We start from the raw sequence: 24,160 nt of genomic DNA, 5'->3' as shown, positions 1-24,160 counted from the left end.
GCATCAATTCTTCGGTGCTCAGCTTTCTTTGTGATCCAACTCTCACATCCACACATGACCACTGGAAAAACCATAGCTTTGACTATTGCTGCTGCTCTGCTGCTAAGGTGCTTCAGTCGTGTCTGACTCTGTGAGGCCCCACAGACAGCAGCCCACCAGGCTCCCCCATCCCTGGGATTTTCCAGGCAAGAGTACTGGAGTGGGTTGCCGTTGCCTTTAGACGGACCTCTGTCAGCACAGTAATGTCTCTGCTTTTTAACACACTCTCTAGGTTTGTCATAGCTTTGCTTCCAAGGAGCAAGCATCTTCTAATCTCATGTCTGCAATCACCATCTGCAGTGATTTTGAAGCCCAGGAAAATAAAGTCTGTCACTGTTTCCATTGTTTCCATCTATTTGCCATGAAGTGATGGGGCGAGGTGTCATAATCTTAGTTTTTTGATGTTGAGTTTTAAACCAGCTTTTTCACTGTCCTTTCACTTTCATCAAGAGACTCTTTAGTTCTTCGCTTTCTGCCATAAGGGTGGTGTCATATGCATATCTGAGGTTATTGACATTTCTCCCAGCAGTCTTGATTCCAGCTTGTGCTTCATCCAGCCTGACTGTTCACCTGATGTACTCTGCATGTAAGTTAAATTTAAGCAGGGTGATAACATACAGCCTTGACGTACTCCTTTCCCAATTTGGAATCAGTCTGTTGTTCCATGTCTGGTTCTATCTATTGATTATGCTCTTAATTTAATTAACAAATAAATTACCTAGGCATGACCTATGCATGATCATTGTAGTATCTCAGGTGAGCCACATATTGTTGGATAGAATTTATATATTCCCTGTATAGTTTATGCTCTTTATTTAGCAAATAATTTTAAATTGTGCTGTAAAGAACACAGAGAAAATGCAGAAATCGTGAAAGAGCTTTCCTTGACCACCTACTTTTCCAAAAAAGACTAGTAGCTGGCACAAATCATTGTTAGTGAGCAAGCTAGGGTTTCAGAGTTTTCTGATGACTCAGTGGTGAAGAATTCACCTGCCAATGTAGAAGTCATAGGTTCGATCCCTGGGTCAGGAGGATTCCCTGGAGAAGGAAAGGGCAATATACTCCAGTATTCCTACCTGGGAAATTCAACAGAGGAGTCTGGCAGGCTACAGTCCATGGAGTTGCAAAAGAGTCAGACATGACTTACCAACTAAACAGCTACAAGAAAGCTAGGGTTTTATTGGCTCCAAAATATAGTAGTGAATTTCTTGCAGGACAAACATTTTTATATATTGACATTCCATTACTATCATGAAGAATGTACACAAATAATCTGTGCCCTTATTAGGAGATACCAGAATTTCTCATAATTATCCAGATTCAACCTACCAACATTATCAATCCCACCAAGCCAACTAATACTCAGGCATACCTAACCATTGTGTCTGTCTTCACTCTCAGGGATCCCCTAAAGCCTCTTTCACGACACATAGTTCATTACAGTAGTAATTCTTTAGCAGCTCACCCATATTGAGAGACTACCATTTGTTAGAAATGACTCTAAGCAGTTAATTCTTACAACATCCCAACATGTTGCTATGTCCACAGTGTGATTTTTAAAAACCTGAATTTAGATGATTTAAGTCACCTTTCCAAGGTTTACCCTGACCTTTCAACAGAGTTGTGATTTGAACCTAGGTCTGTCTTGCAAATATTACTTTCTTAACCTCTCCGCTGACTATTAATCCATGACACAAAGACACTATATTTCCCAATATAGTCAACATTAATTAATTCAGTTCATTATTCATTTACTTCTTCTGGGCTTAAAGCCCATGTTCCCTCAACAAAGAATAAAGATAAGATGGGCTAAAAAACAAAATGAAAAAAATTTAATATATGTAAAGTCAATAGGTACATACATTTTTTCCCTCTTCTAACCATTGAGACTCTCTAAGATTTAAAACATTGTGGTAGTTATGGTACATTCTTATTCACCAGAAATTGCCAAGTGAAGTCCTTGAAGTCCCTCTGTGCAGGTGAAGACACGTTAACTGGCACTCAGATTTCTTCAAGGCCTTTGTATTTTTTTCCTAATGAGACTAATTGGAGACAGCTCTGCAGTGTGTTCTTCCTTTCAGATGCTGATGAGTTCTGAATAGATCTTATTGGACTTCCCAAATGAGAGTCTGTCCTTAGTGAGTTAGGTTAATACAAATCCAGCCTCTTCTTTCAGCCTCATTCCTAATTTACATGTTATTTTATAAAATGAGGCCAACCACCTGCCTTTCTGAAACTTGAGACTGAGCAAGAAAACCATTGTTTATTTAATAGTAAAGTTTTATATTGTGAAACACAAAATTTGGATCTGTTTATGTCCAATTTGGGGCTTCCCAGTGGCTCAGGTGGTAAAGAATCTGCAATGCAGGAGACCCATGTTCAACCCCTGGGATGAGATCTCCTGGAGAAGGGAATGGCAACCCACTCCAGTATCACTATTCTTGCCTAGGGAACCCCATGGACAGAGGAGCCTGGTGGACTACAGTCCATAGTAGTTAACACTGAACAACTCATGTGATGTTCAAAATAGATTATGCGTGGTGTAGTAAAATATATTACTCTCCTAAAGAACAGAAATTAAAATTAGTAGCTGTTGGCAAGATGTCATTTCATAAAGAGTGCCTGAAATATTTTATAAATATCAAATTGATGCTTTCTATTTGTATTCAATATGTATGAAAATTAGGAGTATATCAGCACTTATTTATAGTCACAAATTATCTAAAATATAAAATTTAAGATGATGCTTTGCTTGCTAACATTGCAAAAGCAATCATGAGCTATGATTTTACCTCATAAGGTAGGCCTAGCTAAATATTATAACATGCTAACTCTGTAAAATACACACTTTCCAGACACTTGGTAAAACCTGAGGTTTGAAGTTGTTTCCTACCTCAGTCTTGTTGTTGTTCAGTCATTCAGTTGTGTCAGACTCTTTGCAGCCCCATGGACCGCAGCAAACCAGACTTCCCTGTCCTTCACCAGCTCTCAGAGCTTGCTTAGCTCCTGTCTGTTGAGTCAGTGATGCCATCCAACCATCTGGTCCTCTGTCATCCCCCTCTCCTCCTGCCTTCAGTCTAGACCGACATCAGGGTCTTTTCTAATGAATCGGCTCTTCAGGTGGCCAAAGTATTGGAACTTCAGCTTCAGCATCAGTCCTTCCAAAGAATATTCAGGGTTAATTTCCTTTAGGACTGACGGGTTTGATCTCCTTGCAGTCCAAGGGACTCTCAAGAATCTTCTCCAACACCACAGTTTGAAAGCATCAATCCTTTGGCACCCAGTCTTCTTTATGGTCCAGCTCTCACATCCATACATGACTACTGGAAAAACTATAGCTTTGACTAGACAGACCTTTGTTGGCAAAGTGATGTCTTTATATAGATTATTGTCTTTATTTTATTTATTTTATTGAAGTGTTGTTGATTTACAATGTCAAATTAGTTTCAGGTGTATAGCACGGTGTTCAGTTTGTTGTTGTTGTTTAGACACTAAGTCATGTCCAGCTCTTTTGAGACCCCATGGACTGTAGCCTACCAGGCCTCTTTATCCATGGGATTTCCCAGGCAAGAATGCTAGAGTGGGTTGCCATTTCTTTCTCCAGGGGATCTTCCCAACCTAGGGATTGAACCTGCATTTCCTGCTTTGCCCGCAGATTCTTTACTACTGAGCCAACATGGAAGCCCATGATTCAGTTTGTATATATGTATAAAATATATATATAAAATATGAATCTTTTTTATTATTTTCCCTTACAGGTTATTATTGAGTATAATTCCCTGTGCTATACAGTAGGTCTTTGTGTTAGTTATTTTATTTAGACTATTACTTTTAATAGCCAGTTGTTAAGCAAGAATCTATCACAATAATGCAGAGGCCTTTATATATTATCACTAGAGCACTGCAGTACTCTTATAATCAAAGATAATTACTAAAACCAGTTAGTATATATATTCCTATATATGAGAGCAGGAACAAAATAGTGGAAGTGGTTGATCACTGTAAAGAAAATGAGACTTTCTGTAATGAAAGGTGATGAAAAACCATCAGTTGACCTTCATTTGCTATGTAATGAATGAGGTTTTGTTTGTTAGACTTGTGATCACCCTCCATCCTACCCTTTTAAATGCCATCCTCCCTCTGTCTCTGTTTAATCCCCAAGTCCTAGTTCCTATTCGAAGGCCAGTATGGCACAGTGGCAAAGAATCCGCCTTCCAATGCAGGAAACACAAGAGACATGGGTTTGATCCCTGCGTTGTGAAGGTCCCCTAGAGTAGGAAATGGCAATTCACTCTACTATTCTTGTCTGGGAAATTCCATGGACAGAGGAGCCTGGTGGGCTACAGTCCATGGGGTTGCAAAGAGTGGAACATGACTGATCACACACATACATGTCTGCTATAGTTCTCTGTAATTCTAAACCAGGGCGTGTTATTCAAATCCAGGCATCAGAGTAGCTATAAAAGTAACTTCTGTTCACCCTCCTTTCACCTTTTTCACACCTGTTTTGTTTGAGAAACGTGTTTTGAGTTTCTTGTTGCCAGTGTCCTTGACCTACGTTCAGGTTAAAAATGTAGAACAGCAACTATCACTGATTCCAGATGATTTTCTTACTGGCTGTCCCAGGAGTTTGTGTATCACACTGAGAAAACCATTCCGTTAATAGATTAAGGAGCTGTGCTGTTGAACTCTCATACAGAAGAGGTGGATCACTATTTAATTTTCAGTCAGGCTTTGTGAGTAAATGCTATTTGATTACAGTTTTCACTCTGCAAGATCCAGGAAGTTTATTAACCTTGAAGAAAAATTGATCACATTACCTTAAAGTTAGAAGTCTTATAAATGAGGTAGTCTTGTCATCTCCTATTTTATGGTGTCTCTGAAACAGACCATCTCCTAATGCAAGGAAGCATGCTATTATGAAGTGCTTATAGAGGCTTTGAATTCTGACTGGCCCCACGAAAGCTGTGTGACATTTGATCTGTTAACTTTTCTAAGCCTCATTTTACTACCCATAAAATCCTTGTGCATTAGGTGACAAGTCTAAGCATAGTAGATGTTCAGTAAATTCTAGCCATTCTTATTATCATGGTTATCATTTGACCATTTTTTTCAAAAGCATGATGTTTTGTGCAGCTCCTCCATTTCTGATGAGATATGCTAAATTCTGGGTTTTTAAATAATCAATTCTAGGCTCTTCAAGTCACAGAAAACCCCTTTTTAGTCACCTTATATTTGCTCTTCTCTTTAAGTCCTTCAAGTACATTATTTATGGATTTGTAAACACTGTGACTGTAACTATTTTTCTCATCTTTAAAAATAGGGCATTAATACTCACTTCATAGAATTTCTGTGAACATTGGATGAGACAATGAAGTCAAGACACAGCATATTGTCTGCCATATAATGGATGTTGTGTAGATAAAAGTTGTTGTCCCATTATTACTTGTAGTACTTTCAAAGCTTCCCTTTGTTTTTTTGTTTTTGTTTCTTTTTTTAATAGTATTTATTGACATGAATCAGCCATGGATTTACATGTGTTCCCCTTCCCAATCCCCCTCCCACCTCCCTCCCCATCCCATCCCTCTGGGTCTTCCCAGTGCACCAGCCCTGAGCACTTGTCTCATGCATCCACCCTGAGCTGGTGATCTGTGTCACCCTTGATAGTATACTTGTTTCAATGCTATTCTCTCAGAACATCCCACCCTCGCCTTCTCCCACAGAGTCTAAAAGTCTGTTCTGTACATCTGTGTCTCTTTTTCTGTTTTGCATATAGGGTTATCGTTACTATCTTTTTAAATTCCATATATATATGCATTAGTATACTGTAATGGCCTTTATCTTTCTGGCTTACTTCACTCTGTATAATGGACTTCAGTTTCATCCATCTCATTAAAACTGATTCAAATGAATTCTTTTTAATGGCTGAGTAATATTCCATAGTGTATATGTACCACAGCTTCCTTATCCATTCGTCTGCTGATGGGCATCTAGGTTGCTTCCATGTCCTGGCTATTATAAACGGTGCTGTGATGAACATTGGGGTGCACGTGTCTCTTTCAGATCTGGTTTCCTCAGTGTGTATGCCCAGGAGTGGGATTGCTGGGTCATATGGCAGTTCTATTTCCAGTTTTTTTAAGGAATCTTCACACTGTTCTCCACAGTGGCTGTACTAGTTTGCATTCCCACCAACAGTGTAAGAGGGTTCCCTTTTCTCCACACCCTCTCCAGCATTTATTGCTTGTAGACTTTTGGATAGCAGCCATTCTGACTGGCATGTAATGGTACCTCATTGTGGTTTTGATTCGCATTTCTCTGATAATGAGTGATGAGCATCTTTTCATGTGTTTGTTAGCCATCTGTATGTCTTCTTTGGAGAAATGTCTGTTTAGATCTTTGGGAATGGAACTGGAGGAATCAACCTGCCTGACTTCAGGCTCTACTACAAAGCCACAGTCATCAAGACAGTATGGTAGTGGCACAAAGACAGAAATATAGATCAATGGAACAGAATAGAAAGCCCAGAGATAAATCCATGTACCTATGGACACCTTATCTTCGACAAAGGAGGCAAGAATATACAATGGAAAAAAGACAACCTCTTTAACAAGTGGTGCTGGGAAAACTGGTCAACCACTTGTCAAAGAATGAAACTAGAACACTTTCTAACACCATACACAAAAATAAACTCAAAATGGATTAAAGATCTAAATGTAAGACTAGAAACTATAAAACTCCTAGAGGAGAATGTAGGCAAAACACTCTCCAACATACATCACAGCAAGATCCTCTATGACCCACCTCCCAGAATATTGGAAATAAAAGCAAAAATAAACAAATGGACCTAATGAAACTTAAAAGCTTTTGCACAACAAAGGAAACTATAAGCAAGGTGAAAAGACAGCCTTCAGAATGGGAGAAAATAATAGCAAATGAAGAAACAGACAAAGGATTAATCTCAAAAATATACAAGCAACTCCTGAAGCTCAATTCCAGAAAAATAAATGACCTAATCAAAAAATGGGCCAAAGATCTAAACAGACATTTCTCCCTTTGTTTTTTTGAAGAGCTGCATCATACTTGAACCATATTGAAAGTGAAAGTCACTCAGTCATGTCTGACTCTTTGCGACCCCATGGACTATACAGATCATGGAATTCTCCAAGCCAGAATGCTGGAGTGGGTAGCTGTTGTCTTCTCCAGGGGATCTTTCAAACCCAGGGATCGAACCCAGGTCTCCTGCATTGCAGGTGGATTCTTTACCAGCTGAGCCACAAGGAAAGCCCAAGAATACTGGAGTGGGTAGCCTATCCCTTCTCCAGCAGATCTTACCGACCCAGGAATTGAACTGCAGTCTCCTGCATCGCAGGCAGATTCTTTGCCAACTGAACTATCAGGGAAGCCCGAGAACCATATTGAACTTATTTTAAATATGTATTTATGTACATAAGTTTATTTAATATTTATATACCTCACAACTTGTTACATGAATAAATTATCGGCCTCATTCAAAATCTACAGAAAATCTTTCCCTCTATTCAAAGAACTAACAGGCAAAAGAAAAAGCCTTTTTAATGGATTTGAAGCCACATTTTTATTTTAGAAGATATCTATCTGTAAATAATATTGAATAACTGAATTCATTTAATAAGCCTTAAATAAATGCTAATCTAAAACTTTCTTCTTGAGGAGGAAAGAGAGAAACATAAAATCCATACCCAGAAACTTTCTTCGTGGTCCAGTGTCTAAGACTCCTTGCTCCCAAGTCAGGGGGCCTGAGTTCGGTCCCTGGTCAGGGAACTAGCTCCCACATGCATGAAGCTACATGCTACAACTGAAAGATCCCATGTGCTGCAACTAAGACCCAGCACAGCCAAATAAATAAATTTTTAAAAAAATTTAAATCCATATACAAGAAACAATCAATGGCCTTAATGTAGAAGAATTAAATTAAAATGCACATTAACACACAGCTTTTTTTCTTTTGTTAGAAATGTGTATTTACTCATTTTATCCCTATTTGCTTAGAGTGGGCAATCTGTGTATCTTTACCTAAAGTTGGTTAATAGGTTTGGCCTTTTTAAAACTATGCAGTGCTCTCATTTCAGCTTCAGATTATTTGGTTTGGATGTGGTGGGTGAATTTTTTGTGGCAGTAAGCCGGTGCTTATTATGCGTGGGGGACTCTAGTAGAAATGCAATATTTTGTGCTAATTGCTAACGGAACGATGTGTAATTTCAGCTGCATGATTTGCCCCTTACATGTGCCCAGCTATAACAATCTGAATTTAGTACTGCATTTGTTAATATTAGACACAAATTTATCCTGACACTTTCATAGGCAAAGCCTTAGAAACATTTAGTCATGTAAAATACAATCATAGTCTTAAAATATTTGCTTTTTGCTCCCATGCATTTCAGGCAGAATCTCATTTTATAACCTTATCTCTATTGCTGAATAGGAGAATGGTTTGGAGAGGTTCCTTGGGGATCTTGATTATATGATAGGTGTTATGAGTAGTTACTGCACCCTTATCAAAGAACAATGTTTACGTAATGTGAATAATCCTTGTCTCTATACACACTTCAGACCTTCCCTATTGTACTGAATTAAATGTGGTTTTAATTTGCATCCCATTTCCAGTGTTTGTTGCCAGACATTTCAGACTTTTTGAGGACAAATGAAAGTAGCTTGTGGTGTAAGTTAAATATTTTGTGTCAGGATAAAATTAGCAAACCATTATGTAAAGGGCACATTTCCCCATGTGTTTATCTTATAACTGCATGAACTAGACTTGTACAGAAGCTTTGAAAAAACCCCATAGCTGTCACATTCATAAGTCTTTCTGACCCATTTGGATGTGTGTTAGTATATTACTTGGAGCATGCTATAAAACTTAGCCTTCACTTATGGAAATATGCTTGTACTTTCTCCCCCCAAGAGACCATAAGACATAGTATAATAATAGACCTTTGGACGCAGAGACATAAAATGGAATTATGAGTCCTTGAAAGAGCAATTAAATGCATTTTCATTTCAACAACTGAAGATGAGGAACCAAAACAGATGGACAGGGGGTAGAATAAATGAGAGAAAAATCCGTATTCATCATGCCTCTTGGCATTCTAGCTCACCAATTTACTCTGCAGTGTTTTACAGTAAATCAGATCTAGTTCTGCATTCCAGCCCCTGATTTATGCTTGTATGAAGTAAAAACTGAAATTACTGAGAAAACTTTTCCCTGGAAGTTTCTGGAACCATCAGTGAGGAGCCTCAAGCTCCTCAATACAATTATCAATGAGCTGACTCAATTCCTCTTAGAAATGGGTAGGTTGTAAATTCTAAATAAGTTAGAGAAAGAACTAGCAATGTATTCTGAAGAACACCCTACCCTAAAAAGCATAGTGAGATATCATATTATCAAGTATCTTTCAAGATCTTGAAAGTGAAAAAGAGCACACTGCTTGCTTCTATCCTGAGAACATCTGCCCAAAATACATGTTCACTAGAGCTTGAATGGAACTTTTAAAATGGTGATAACTCTGTGATCTTCTCCAAAATATTTTTTGCTCTCCTTTCACAAAGATAGTAGTAAACAAATATTTGTTGACTACTTAATATGTGCAAGACACTTTCTTAGGCACTGTGACCAAAGCTGACTAAGGTCCCTTCTCTGGTGATAGAGAAACAGTATATAAATGCCTAAAATGAAAAGATAGCTTATACATGCATGAGTGTTAAGATAACAAGACAAAGGGAATACAGTAGTGATGTGTGAGGACAGTAATTTCAGAGTCATCAGGGCCAACTCCTCCAAGGAAGTAACACTTCAGCCCTGGCCCTGATTCTCCAGGGGTCACACAGCTGAAGATGAAGGAAGAAGTGTTCTTGGCGGAGGAGACAGCAAGTAAAATGACCTCTTTCTTCCAAACCCTATCTCCCTTAAGGATAGAGAATCTGTAATGTTTGTCGTCTGGCCCAGTGGTTCTAAACTCTGCTATCCGATAGAATCATCTGGTATCTTTTAAATGTACTGATGCCTGGGCCTTACCTCAAGCCCATCAAATCAGAGTCTCTGGAGGTGGCTAGGGGAAACACCAGACATCTGTATTTTTGTAAACGGCCATGATTCCAATATGCAGCAAGATGGAAAGCTACATCAGCAGTGCATCTCAAACATTAACATGCAGAGATCACGTGGGAATCTTTCTGAAATGCAGATTCTGATTCACTGGACCTGGGATGGGGCCCAATATCCTAATAAGCTCCCGGGTGGTGTGGTTGCTGCTGATATTGTAGTTATCCAAAGTGTGGTGCCCAGACCAAAGAATTAATATTTACCTGGGAGCTTGTTAGAAAATCACATGCTCAATCAGAGAATCAGAAACCAGACCATTCAATCACCTCTCAAATCAGAAATGCTAAGGGTATGGCCCAGCCTTCTGTGGTTTAAGAAAGCCCATCAGATGCCTCTGAAACCCATTCAAGTTTGAGGACTAAATTGGGTCGTGGTGTTAGAGTCAATTTGGTACCTAACTGTGTTCCAGGTTGTGTGTTCCATGACTGTTTCATGTTGACAGGTCTGCTGAAACTTCTCAAGCACTTAACATTGAGCTGGGGGTTTGAGGCCACAGCCTTCTCTTCCTTTTACTTATTTCCATTTTTAAATGCAAATTCTCTCTCATCCTGGATAGAAGAGAAATAGATCCAGCTCTAGTTTGTCAGACCTCACTTCTTGCTTCCAAAGCCTCTTTGTTCACTCAGCTTGCAAGGCTCCAGGAGCTGAGAGCACCCCTGCAGGTGATGCTCCCCACTCAGCAGTGTCACCTGCAAGGAGCTGATACATGATAGCCCTGCTGGGGCAGTTTCGTCCCTGTGACGGGGATATTACTCATGTCTAACTGCCATCCTATCAAAAAATCACTCTCTGTACTACTTCTTTGTCTACAAGAATCAGTTAATGGTTTTCTCTCCATTGGGCAGCTCAAGGGAGTTTAGTTTAGAGAACTAATTGAATCCTTGCCAGTTTGGGGCATAAGGCAAAGCTGCTCCAGATCTCAGTATTTTTCATGGTATGTATTGTCCTCTCTTTTGACTTGTATGTAGTTTTGATACCTCCACATGCAGAATGTAAGCTAGAAATTGTATCTATGTGCTGATAACTTATGGTGAACAATGTCAGATTCATGATCTCAGAAGAAGATTTACTTTCAGGATCAGGCACCAGGCTTGATCACTCAAGATCTTTTGTGTAGACAGAGTTTTATTAAGTATAAAAAGGGACAGAGAAAGCTTCTGACATAGACATCAGAAGAGGGACGGAGAATGACCCACTTGCTAGTCTTAGCAAGAGAGCTATATGCTTTTTCAGTTGGTTATTACAGTAAATCAAAAGAATGTCTCAGGACTGTAAGGGTCTTACCAGAGCCACTCCAACAATATACATTTAAAGATAACAGGATTAGAACTAACAATAGAAAGATCTTCCCAGACCCATTCCCACAATTTACATTTTAAGATGACAGGATTAGTCAGAAGGTTCTGGAGGAGGAAAAACTTGTCCTCAAGCAGGCTACATTCTTGTTAGATAATCACTGGTACAAAGTTCAAGGAAAACCAGATCCTTGAGCAAGATGAGTAGTTTTGTTGTATAATCATCAGCTCTGGACTTAAAGCCAAAAACATTTGTCATTTTCTCCTCAAGATCCCCAGACCCCTTTCTCCTCAGGGACTCTGGACTTCTTATCAACCTACCCAAAGAATTGACTCTCTCAATACTTAGATGCATATTATAAATATGGTAGCACATGCTTCTTGGCATGGAGAAGCTATACCTCATTTCTCTGATGGGCAAAGAGTGAAAAAAAAATTTTGGACTAAAAATCCAAACTGAATAGGTATATTTTAAGTCTCAAAAGAATCAACATATTTTAATTTTAGAAATTGTACTATTTATGAGTTAGTGTGATAGTGGTGAAGAAACCTTTTTTTTTCTCTGCTACCATCCAGACCCCTTTCACCCCTACCAACTTTGAATAGTCCCTCTTTCTAATCATTGAAAAAATATATAGGTAGAACACTAGCAGTCTTTGCTACTTCAAGAATAAAGTTTTCCTGACTTTCGGCAGTTATTTTTCCATAAGACAGGGTTAGTTAATCATCAAAGTAGAATTCTGTGGGACTCCATCTAATCGTGAGTGATAATGCAGTGAGTGACTAAAGAGGAAGAGTTGGCAAATATGTAAGTGAGTAAGTGAATCAGTAAGTAAATAAATAAATTTCATCAGGAGGGGAAATAAACACAAATTGTCAAGAGAAGAGTTCTTTTGACTTGTTAAAAAAAAAAAACTCTTTATCAATAGAAGTTAAGCTAAAGAGTCATAGTTTTTGCATATTTAAACATGAAGCATGTGAAGACCCCATAGCTACAGATTCTCCACAGCTCTATCTAAGGGACCAATGTATACATTTTTAGATTCCAAAGCATATTTTATTCCCAGTTATGGATTTTCTGTACACTGCTCAGATGGCATTTCTGGGGTATTTATAAATGCTGCATTCCAGGTCTTACATCTTTAATACTTAGGCAATGCACTCATTTCCTCTCAAAATCCATTGGCTCCTCTTCTCTGGTTCCTCAGTTTATATCATCATCCACATCTCAGGTTCTGGGTGACACGCGTGTCTGCTCTTTTGTTGTTGAGTTCATCTTTTCTGTACTGTCATCCATTCAAAAGTGTTAATTATTTGAGATGAGAAACATCATCTTTCTCAGAAGGATACTTGGCCCATAAAATATTTCATAGCTGAAATCTTTGCACATCTGTCTGGGATGCTTAGCAGAAGTCCATATTCTTTGTCATTTGCCTTTCACAGTTTGTGGAGATGAATGCACTGGCCTTCTTCTTGGTGACTTGGCTCGTCTGGAGCAGATGGCCACGAGCGTCAACCTCACCGGTCCGCTGCCTGCTCCGTATAAAATTCTGTATGGTCTTGAAAATATGACTCAGGAACTCAAGGTAGGTTGGAGTAGTAACAGCAGAAGTTGGGATAAAAGATGACAGAAGCTTCCCCAGGGGGAATTGCCCTAATTGGTAAATGCACTTCCCATTGTCCCAAATTAAGGCAAGCCTCTGTTAGGGTAATTCAGAGGCTTTCTAAACCAGTGTTTTTCAAACTTGAGAACTACAATTTACTGATTGCTCTTAAGGGAAAAGAGGCTCATGTACCCCCAGTGTTTGGCCTAAATCAATTTTATTAAGTTTGTTAAATATGTGCAAACATAAAATCAGATATGAACTCCTTATACTTAATAGCTCTATAAAATCAAAACAAATTAATTCTTACAAAAGTCTTAAAAACCAATAAAATTCAAATTAAAAACATTAATATAAAGTAACATGATTTTTACTGAGTGCAAATTGCTACTTACAACAAGAGTATGATACTGACTACTTCCACACAGGATCTATCATCAGCATGTGACATGTGGTAACTTAATTCTGCCTTTCCACAATGTGAACTACAGAACTCCTTGTGAGAGGACCTGAGTTGACATTGGCATCATCTGACAAGTTCGCATGATTTCTATGCCCAGCCTGCCCTGTGATCAAATAGGCACGCAGATCTAGGCGCTGGGATCAGATGGCTGTGTGAATCTCTCAGGTTCCCAGCCTGGGTTCCAGAAATGCTTGCATTAACATTTAAGTTTCCTATCAAAATGAAAACAAGGTGAAAATTTTGTACTGGAGAATGAGGAGACATTTGAAAGTACTTCAACAAGAACTATTTTTGTTGCAGGGGAAACCCCATCCTAAGACACTGTTACAGCTTTCAGTAGTTAATGGGATAAGGCAGAAATGTTAAGGAAATTGAGGTTGTTTCTTCTAATTAAAAAAAAAAAAGGATGAAAAGTGACAACTTATATACTATCAGTCAATTGCCAAATATTTATTGAGAAAGTCTGGAATGCCCAGTATTGTGCTTGGTTCTCTGAGGGTTTCACAACCCCTAATGCATGCAATCACTACCTTTAGGAAGGTTAGGGTCTATATGGTTTAAAAAAATAATTAAACAATTAGCAAAACTATATAATTACCACAAACTTTATAGGCATTTGACATACAGTAGCATTCAAGATCGGAGAAATAGATAAGATCCAGAGTAAGCAGGGAATACATCATTAATGAAAGTATAATTTGTGTTAGAACTTGAAAGATAGAAACAATTTCAACAGGCAGAGAATTATTGGTAAGACTGGAGGAGAAAGTCTAAGGTGTATTCATTAGGCACTGGCAGACACTCTTCTAGGAAATACATTCTTTAATTCAGACCACAGCTTTTAAAGTAAGTATTATTATACCTATTCACGTGTATTGATATAGCATGTATTGATAGTATAGGTATCATGTATTGATGAGTATATCTATGCTAGGCAATTGACTAAAGTCTTACATGAGTTATCACACATAGACTGCTAAAAATCCAAGAAGTAGGAAGGGAGTAATGTGTCATCTACATTTTTCTCACATAGGCAGGGACGGTGAGTCATAGAGAAGTTTCAAGTGTGATGAAAGCTCACGTGGTTGCTAGATACAGAGCTGAGATTTGAAGAGTCCATGTATCTGTAGGGCCTGAGACAACGACAGCACCTTCACACAGCTCAGAGGGGAAACGGCTCAGTCGTGAGATCTCTTTGAGCCCCAGCCCGTCCATTCATACTCTTGCCCCTGACTCTGTGAGAGCCGTGTGCGCAGAGGCAGAGGTATGAATGAGCACCGCCTGTCTTGGAGACGTTAGAAGTCAGGTCTGCTAGTGAAAGATAAGGCTGGAGGCTTCGGTGGGGCTGGATGGTATGAAGGACAATCTGGAAAGCCAGGCAGAGGAATCTGAGTTTACTTTAGAGGCCTAGCATTCAGGAATGCAGAGAGTCCTAATAGAGAAAATGCCGACCAGTTATTATCTATGGAAAGAACACAAACACAGAAAATTGAGCTAGAGAAGCAAATGCTTCAGCGGGACATAAAAAAATTTAAAGTAATAACTTATGCAATGAGTGAATTTCTGAAGGGCCCTCTGAAAAGCACACTCCAATCTGTGAAACTTGACCAAGCCAGAGGGTTCAATTTCCTCTTTCCTTATGGCTGGGCGTTGGTCAGAATGATTTGATTTTGCTTAAATTCCAATCTTTCTTGATTCTGTTTGCGTTCCTCTTCCATTGTTTAGTATCTGGAATCCCATTGTAATGTTGTAAATCATTAAGCAAGTTAGACATGCCCTTTGTTTGGTTCCTTTAACTGGAACCATCAGTGACCCCTGGGTTCCAGTCCCAGGTGACCTGGGACATACACGCTATAGAGCAAAGCTGGATTCACTAACTTGATGCCACAAAGGCCACTGCGTGGCTTGTGGGGTTTGGGCGTGTCTCAGTAACAGGGCATTAAGAATCACTTAAGAGTATCGGGGTTTATGCTAAGGAATTGGGGAGCAGTTTCAAGGAAGCAGAGGTTTGTATTGGATTGGGTGCTCTTCTTAGGAAGTGGAAATAATTCTGTAATTAAGTATTCTAATGAATCTTATCTAGAAGGAAGGAAGAAAAAGAGAAGTTAAAGCTACAGTTAGTAAGGAGGCAGTGGTCACTCATAGTAGCCAGAAAATGGGATTCAGGGTATTTTTGTGATCTGCACGGAGACGGTGATTTTATCTGCGTTTAGACAAGATTATGGAGTGGTCTCAATTTTTGTTTCATTCATCACTGTCACAGAGTGACCCCATCTACTGTTAGTGTTGTGAGATTGATAATGTTCAGTAGGAGAGGAAAATGTACCAGCTGTGAGTACCAGGCCAGCTCCTACAACACTGACACCATGCAGTGAGTTAGCGCCCAGCCAGGTCCCTCTGTCAGGGCTCCTGTCCTCAAAGAAAGAAGTGATAAACCTGTAAACTATCTCTGGTGACTAATGTAGGGGCCTTGAAGATTCAGACACGGTTCGTCTGGACTCTACTTCTTACTGGCTATGCGATCTTGTATACATGCTTAGGTCTTTTCAAGCCACAGTTTTCTATCTACAAAATGAAGTAACATTCTTATCTCATAGAGCCGTTCTAAGAACTAAATGAAACAAATCAAAACAAAAAGCCCTGGCACGCAGTGGTGTCTTAATAAACTGCAGCAGTTTGCGTTGTTTGCCAGCTTATTCTGCACAGTGCGTTGTGTGTGTTAATGCCCAGTTGAAATAGTTCCTCTCTTCTTTGAAGGTGAGAAGGCTAAGTTCTTTGTATTTAAAGGAAAAATGTGTTCTGTTAAAAATTCAACCTATGATCGCTGCAAGACCATTTACTCAAAGACATATGGAATGAAATCTCTTTCAGCATTTGCTCTCACCTCAGCGGGCCCCAGAGAGGCTCATTCAGTTGGCAGAAGGCAATCTGAACACACTGGTGACAGAAATGAATGAACTTCTGACCAGGGTAAGTTGGCAAAATCATGCTTCTTCTTAAAGAAGACAGATTATATATAATTAAGGAAAATTACTTCAAATTTCTGAAATGCAAATCTTGTTCTTCCTAAATCCAAATTTGGTGCATGAAATCGATGTATTTTTTACTTGCTACTTCTACCTTAGATAAAATCTGAGAACCCAGTACCACAAGAAAAGATTGGGATAACAGACTTGGGAAGTATCAAGGCCAAGGGTTAGAAATACCAGAATGAAAATATATTTTGAGAACTCTATCCACTAGCTTTCATAGATTCTGGATTCCCAAATCCCTGTCTCTGACTACATAAGGAAAAAGATAAGCAAATGAAAATACTTGTAGTCTTTTTTATTTTATCATGGGATATTTGCATTTGTATGTTAATAGAAATACAGTCTAAATCCGTATTGCCCCACAAAAGAGGAAATCTTCTTTATCAAGAAAATCCAAAGCACTTAAGACACTTGTTAGAGTCAGAATGTAAATCCATGTTGTGTTTATCAGACTTTTTAAGATATTGGGAGTTTTAAATTTTCAAAACTGCAAGAGGGTTAAGGTTCTTTTCCCTTGTAGAGAAATGAAGAAAACAGCATAAAGTTCGCCATCTTGTGGCCAGAAAAATGCATGAACTGGAAAACTGGCCTTGTATTTAGGGGTCCAGTTTGATTCTCAAAGAACTTTAAATGACAAAAAATATTGGAGCTAGAAGGTTCTTGCAGATTATCTAGTCCGTTTTTTAGAGAAGAAATCCCTCAAGCCATAATACCGAAATGACTTAGGAATGGCCGTATAATTCACCAAATTCAAGGACCTCAAGAGGACCTAGTTTACAGATTCCCATGGTTGCAATACTGTTTTCACCTAACCCGCTGCTGGCTTATTAGAATTTCCACAGGGAAGTCAAATAGAATTCTCAGCACATGATGCTGAACAATGGCCCTCAGGTTACAAATAGCCTACTAAACACTTTTTCAGGATTTCTTCCCAGTGATGTGGAATGTACAAATACAAAATTTCTTGCCAAATATAGTTAGGTATTAGATTAGTGAGTCCATTTATCTCGTATCAGTTTAATGTTTTGAAATTTTATGTTTGTTCTGTGAATACACTAAATAAGAACTTTTAAGCGGATAATGCAAAAGTGATCTCACTTCAACAGGCACACACGAATGTTCCCCACATACAAAGTCCGAGCTAAGCGTTGGCAGGTGACAGATAAAAGCGAGGCCCAGTCTGTCTTCAAGGAGCTTGTAGTCTCGTGTGTGTGTGTGTGTGTACATAAGCATTTAAGTGTGTGGAGACAAATGCAAGTAAATATATAATACAGCATGAAATAAAAGAATGTAACTGAGAAGTACAAATAAATGGATTAATTTGATCTTGTTAAGGGTTATTAGGGAAAAATTCCATGGAACAGTGGCCTTTCATTCACTGATTGATTTAATTGATCCTTCCTAAGGATTGACTATGTTCTAGATACTATAACAGAACGACGGACACTGGGGAAAGAGGTGTAAGCAAAACTGATGCTATTGTTGCTCAGTGAGCTGATTACAGCCAAATGATCGGAGCCTTTATTACTCTTATTACTTTGTTATTTCTTAACCTACATCCTCTCATCTTCCCAGAAGTCTCTCCCATACTAAATTTCTTAAGATGGACTTAGTGTTTTTGAGTAGTGTAAAGCAAAATTGACTGGAAAATACTGAGATTTCCCATATGCTCCCCTGCCCCAAGACAGGAATAGCCTCCCCCATTATCAACTTCCCCCCAGGAGTGACACATTTGTTAAAACAGGTTAATCTACACTGACAAATCATTATCACTCAAAATCATAGCTTAATTTAGGGTTCACTCTTGGTGTTGTACAATCTATAGATTTTGGCAAATGTTTTTGACCGGTCTCCACCTTTATAGTATCGTTTAGAGTACTTTCACGGCTCTGAAAGTCCTCCATGCTCTGCCTCTCATCTCTCTCTCCTCCTAACCCCTGGCAACCACTGATCTTTTTACTATCTCTGTGTATCATTTATCATATAGTTAGAATTATACAGTATGTGACCTTTCCAGATTGGCTTCTTTCACTTAGTAATGTACATTGAAGTTTCATTCATGTCTTTTGGTGTCTTGATAGCTCATTTCTTTTTGGTGGTGGGTAGTGTTCCATTTTCTGGATGGACCAAGTTTATTTATCCATTCACCTACTGAAGGACACCTCGGTTGCTTCTAAGCTTTGGCAGTATTTGAGTAAAGCTGCTATTAGCATCCAAATATGTATTTGCAATTTATTTGTGTTAAAACAAAAGAATGCAATTGCTCTATCATATGGTAAGAATATGTTTAGTTTTGCAAGAAATCACCAAACTGTCTTCCAGAGTGGCTGTACCATTTTGCATTTCCCAGCAGCAATGAGTAAGAGTTCCTATTGCTCCACATCCTCAGCAGCATTGGTGTTGTCAGTGTTTTGAATTTTGGCCACTCTAATATGCTGGGAAAGTCTGAGGGCAGGAGAGAAGCAGTTGACTAAGGATGGTTGGATAGCATCACCAACGCAATGGACATGAGTTAGAACATATTCCCAGAAACAGTGAAACACAGGAAAGCCTGGCGAGCCACAGTCCACTAAAGAGTCGGACACTACTTCGCAACTAAACAACAGCAGTAGGTGTATAGTAGTATCTCAGTCTTATATTATTCACAATTCCCTAAGGACAGATGATGTTGAGCACTTTTATATGCTTACTTGCCATCTGTATAGCTTGTTTGGTGTGATGTCTATTCAGGTCTTGATGCAGATTGAATGCATGTATCCTCTCCAAAATTCCTATGTTGAAATCCTAACCGCCGCCCCAAGGTAATGATATTAGGAAGTGAGGTTTTTGGAAGGTAATTAGGTCATTAAGGCAGAGCCCTCATGAAGGGACTTAGTCCCATATAAAAGGGGCCCCAAAGAGACCCTTTGCCCTTCCTGACCATGTAAGCACAAAGTGAAAAGACCCTACCTGTGAACCAGGAAGCGGACCCTCAGCAGACACCAAACTGGCCTGAGATGTTATTTTGCACCTCTTGATCTGTAGAACTGTGAGAAAACACTCCTGTCATTTACAGGCCACCTAATGTGAGGTGTTTTGTCATAGCAGCAGACTCTACCATCTGGGCTTCCCTGGAGGTTCAGATGGTAACCAGTCTGGTTGCAATGTGGGAGACTCAGGTTCGATCTCTGGGTCGGGAAGATCCTCTAGAGAAGGGAATAGCTACCAACTCCAGTATTCCTGCCTGGAGAACTCCATGGACAGCACAGCCTGGTGGGCCACAGTCCATGGGGTCACAGAGAGCTGGACACGACTAAGCGACTAACTCTTCACTTAACTGACTAAGACAAGATTTTTCTGATTTTTTAATCAAGGTTTGTTATCATCATTAAGTGTTCTTTGTGTATTTTGGACAACAGTCTTTTATAAGATAACAGTCTGTGACTCACCTTCTCATGCTCTAGACAATATTCATCACAGTGAAAAGTTTTTAATTTTAATGAAGCCCAGGTTATCAGTTATTTCTTTGATTGATTGCTTTGGTATTATCTAAAATGTCATCACCATACCTAAAGTTATCTAAATTTTATACTATGTTATCTTGGAGTTTTATAATTTGCATTTTATATTTAGATCTATTATCCAATTTGAGTTAATTCTAATACTATTTTTAAAAAACTTTTATTTTAAAATAGCTTTAGATTTATAGAAAAGTTATTGCAAAGATAGTACAGAGATTTCCCATATACTCCATACTCAATTTCCTCTACTGTTAATTTAGATTTATAGAAAAGTTATTGCAAAGATAGTACAGAGATTTCCCATATACTCCATACTCAGTTTCCTCTACTGTTAATATCTTAGTATCATGTATCTTTCACACCCAATGAACTAATATTGATTGATTATTATTATTAACTAAAGACTCTACTTTATTCAGATTTCCTCACGTTTACTTAATGTCTTTGTACATTTCAGGATCCTATCCAGGATTCTACATTACATTTAATCATCATGTCATCTTAGACTATGTCCTCTAGACTGTGACAGTTTCTTAGACTTTTCTGGTTTGTTGATAATTTTGACAGTTTTGACAAGTTCATGTATTTTGTATGATGTCCCTCCACTGAGGTTTGCCTTACATTTTTCTCATGATTAGAATAGAGATATGGGTCTGTGTGGGAAAGACCACAGAGATAATGTATCATTTTATCATGTCATATTAAGAACCCATATAATCAGTATGTCTTATTACTATTGGTATTTATCTTGATCACCTGGCTGAGGTCGTGTTTGCCAGATTTCTCCACTGGAAAGTATTCTTTTTCCCCATTTCCATACTTCAATACCATTTTTATCCACCCATTCTTCAAATTTTGTAACTTGAAAAGTCTAGAAATAAGACTTCTGTAAGTAAATATCTCCATGATGAAGTGAGGATGGGGAAGAAATAAAAGGAAATCCTCACTTATTAATTAACCTTGTCCCCACCAGAAAATCATGGAGAGCTTCAATATTCAAGTCAAAATGATCAATTATTTCTTTTCCTGTGGTCAAGCTGCACGATAATTAAAAGTTGTATCGATACCCATGGAATCATAACTAGAGGACTAAATGATGTAAGTGTCTAATGTGTATGCTGTGTTGTGCTTAACCATTCAGTCATGTCCAACTCTGTGACCCCATGGACTGTAGCCCACCAGGCTCCTCAGTCCATGGGGATTCTCCAGGCAAGAATACTGGAGTGGGTTGCCATGCCCTCTTCCAGGGGATCTTCCAGTGGCTGAATCCACCAATACCTTCATCTCACAGCCGTGAATGATTCAGCAGTTGAGATCAGAATATGAGAAGTACATACAGGGGCCATGACTTCCTAGTATCTGCGGCTTTGTTAGAGGAGACAGTGCCTTAAACTAAAACTGCATCTTGGAGTTACCCGGTGCCCAGTCTCACCCCCAAATGTGATACAATCAGTCTGGTGCACAATATAAAGGTGTCTCAGCAGTAAAAGGATCCACCTGCGATGCAGGAGATGCATGTTCGATTCCTGGGTTGGGAAGAGACCCTGGAGAAGGAAAGGGCAGCCACTCTAGTATTCCCACCTGGGAAATGCCATAGACGGAGGAGCCTGGTGGGTTACTGTCCATGTGATTTCAGAGTCGGACACGACTCAGTGACTAAACAACAGTAGTATGAGCACCGGGACTTTCATGAGCTTGCAGATGACTCTGATGCCAGTCCAGGTTGAAAACCATTGTCAGCCTAGAGTTATGTGGTGCTTACAGCTCCCTGTCCTATGGAAAGTGCTTTCACTTTTGGACAATCCTTCTCTCTGCTTTGTTATCTGACCAGTCACTTTATGATTGATACGCTTTAATTGTTAAAATATCTGGCGAGTCTGATCCTGCATAGCTGGTATGAGCTTCCCTCTCTCCCTCAGGTGCTTATATATTTTGTGCTTATCTTTTTCATGATGCAATTAAGTTCTTTAATGGGGGTTGGGGGGGTTAGTCACTAAGTCATGTCCGACTCTTGTGACCTCCCATGGACTGTAGCCTGCTGGGCTCCTCTGTCCATGGGTTGCTACAGGCAAGAATACTGGAGTGGGTTGCCATTTCCTTCTCCAGGGGATCTTCCTAACCCAGGAATTGAACCCAGGTCTCCTGCCTTTCAGGCAGATTCTTTACCCACTGAGCTACGGGGGAAGCCATTGCTAAAGAAGATAATGTTCCTCCCCAAAATTAATATGTTGAACACTTATTGTATATAATGTGCAAATATTATATAAGCAAAATATTATTAATTATATATCTTTTAAATGTATTTTAATTTATTATCATTTTATTTCCCACATGGAATGTAAGTTGCTTGAATATGGGAATCATATGTAACATATTCATAATATCAGACAGTATGATCAGCATGGAATATTGAGGTGCTTTGTGATGATAACTCTGTATGTACCCCTATAGCTACTGTCCTGACCTCTATCTTTCATTTCACAGCCAAGTTTGTTGAAAGACTTGGGACAGCTATGCTGTATTTCCTCACTTCCTGTAGTCTAGAGTTCCACTCCCAGCTTGCTCCCAAAACTGTTTTGACAAGGTAATCGGTGGCAAGCTGGTCACTAAATCCAGTGGAAGCTTTATTTTACTTGAACTTCCTATAGCAATTGCCACTTTTGACCCTATATTCCTTCTTAACACACTCTCCTCTCTCTGCCTTTATCTTAATTCTCAGACATTTCATTCTACCGCAGAGCTTTTCTGCACAGGTTTTCTTTTGCTGTTGTTTAGTCTTTAAGTCATGTCCAACTCTGAGACCCCATGGACTGCAGCCTGCCAGGCTCCTCTGTCCATGCGATTTCCCAGCAAGAATACTTGGAGTGGGTTGCCGTTTCCTTCTCCAGGGGATCTACCCAACCCAGGGATCGAACCTGCTTCTCCTGCTTTGGCAGGCAGGTTCTTTACCTCTAAGCCACCAGGGAAGCTATATTTTCTTTAACCCTGAACTAAACCTCAGCTCATCAAAGTCTATAGTAAGCCTTCTGTGATATTCCAGGTGTGATGGGATTCCTCTTATAATTGTGTTATACCACTGTGCTTTTCCTTCAGATGATTATAAATTTATTTCATGATCATTAAACAAATAACTCTCTACCCCACCAGCTCCAAAAGGTTTAAGTTGCCAAGATTTTTTTTATTTCAACTATTATATTTAAAAGAGAGAGAGATAATGTATAATAAATCATACTTATTTTGAACTTTCAAAACTGACACCTGAAATATTTAAGGAGAAATTTCACATAGAACTGATTTATTTTTCCCCAGGGTCAGTTGACTGTCTCTGTTCTTGGGCACTGTCTATCCTAGTAGCTTATCCTAGCACTTCACTGACCCTTGGATATACAGAACCAGTAGTATCTGAAGATGACCTTTGAGAATATCATGTAAATGAATAGATCTGAAATTTAATTTCAGCAGGAAACTGTGTAAGTCTGCAAATGCAAAGGAGGATGGCAACTAAGCAATATTGTCTATTCAGTAGTTAGATTTGCTCCATTAGATTCTAGTTTTAACATAAAGAAGGCAGAAAATGAAAGACACTAGTAATATCCAACCAAGAAAATTATGTGCAGGTTTCAAGAGGCACAGTGAGAACTGCTTGAGCTAAAGCAAGAAAGTAACAGCTACATTGTTCAGAAGTAAATGAACGTGTGTCTAATGGTAATGCATGCTGCCTGGATATAAATACTCTAAAAAAAAAAAAAAAACACACATGAAACAACCACAAAGAAAATAGAAGAAAAATAAAAGGAAAGAATACCTAGTTGAGTGAACTTGAATATAAAAAGATAATCAAAGGAAAGAGAAATACTTGCAAAGTTGTGTATAAGGCATCATTTACAAAGGAACACTGGAAAAATTGTAGAACAGAGGTAAGAGAATGTAAAAATAAGGAAGTCTAATGTAGAGAATGAAAGGAAGATTGTACGTATTAGGGTAAATGAGAAGACATTTGTCAGATACTCAGGAACAAGATAATAGAGAGTAAGGAGGAAGCTAAGGGATGGGGATGATAATTCAATAAAATGCAAGAAGAGCCAAACG

At 38.9% G+C, this 24,160-nt stretch overlaps 1 protein-coding gene across 2 annotated transcripts in view; it reads left to right on the top strand.

The window, feature by feature from the left end:
- Positions 1–24,160, top strand: part of LAMA2 (laminin subunit alpha 2) — a 677,031-nt gene that overhangs the window by 495,723 nt on the left and 157,148 nt on the right. For both annotated transcript variants that reach the window (XM_070461486.1, XM_070461485.1), the window contains exons 33-34: positions 12,916–13,058; positions 16,411–16,509. In XM_070461486.1, the coding sequence (XP_070317587.1) occupies positions 12,916–13,058; positions 16,411–16,509 (242 nt within the window). The remainder of the gene's footprint in view (positions 1–12,915; positions 13,059–16,410; positions 16,510–24,160) is intronic.

Source organism: Odocoileus virginianus, chromosome 34, assembly GCF_023699985.2.
Source record: "Odocoileus virginianus isolate 20LAN1187 ecotype Illinois chromosome 34, Ovbor_1.2, whole genome shotgun sequence".
In the NCBI taxonomy this organism is placed as follows: Eukaryota; Metazoa; Chordata; class Mammalia; order Artiodactyla; family Cervidae; genus Odocoileus; species Odocoileus virginianus.
Note: the sequence above shows the minus strand (reverse complement) of the source record. Positions and strands in the feature narration are given on the sequence as shown.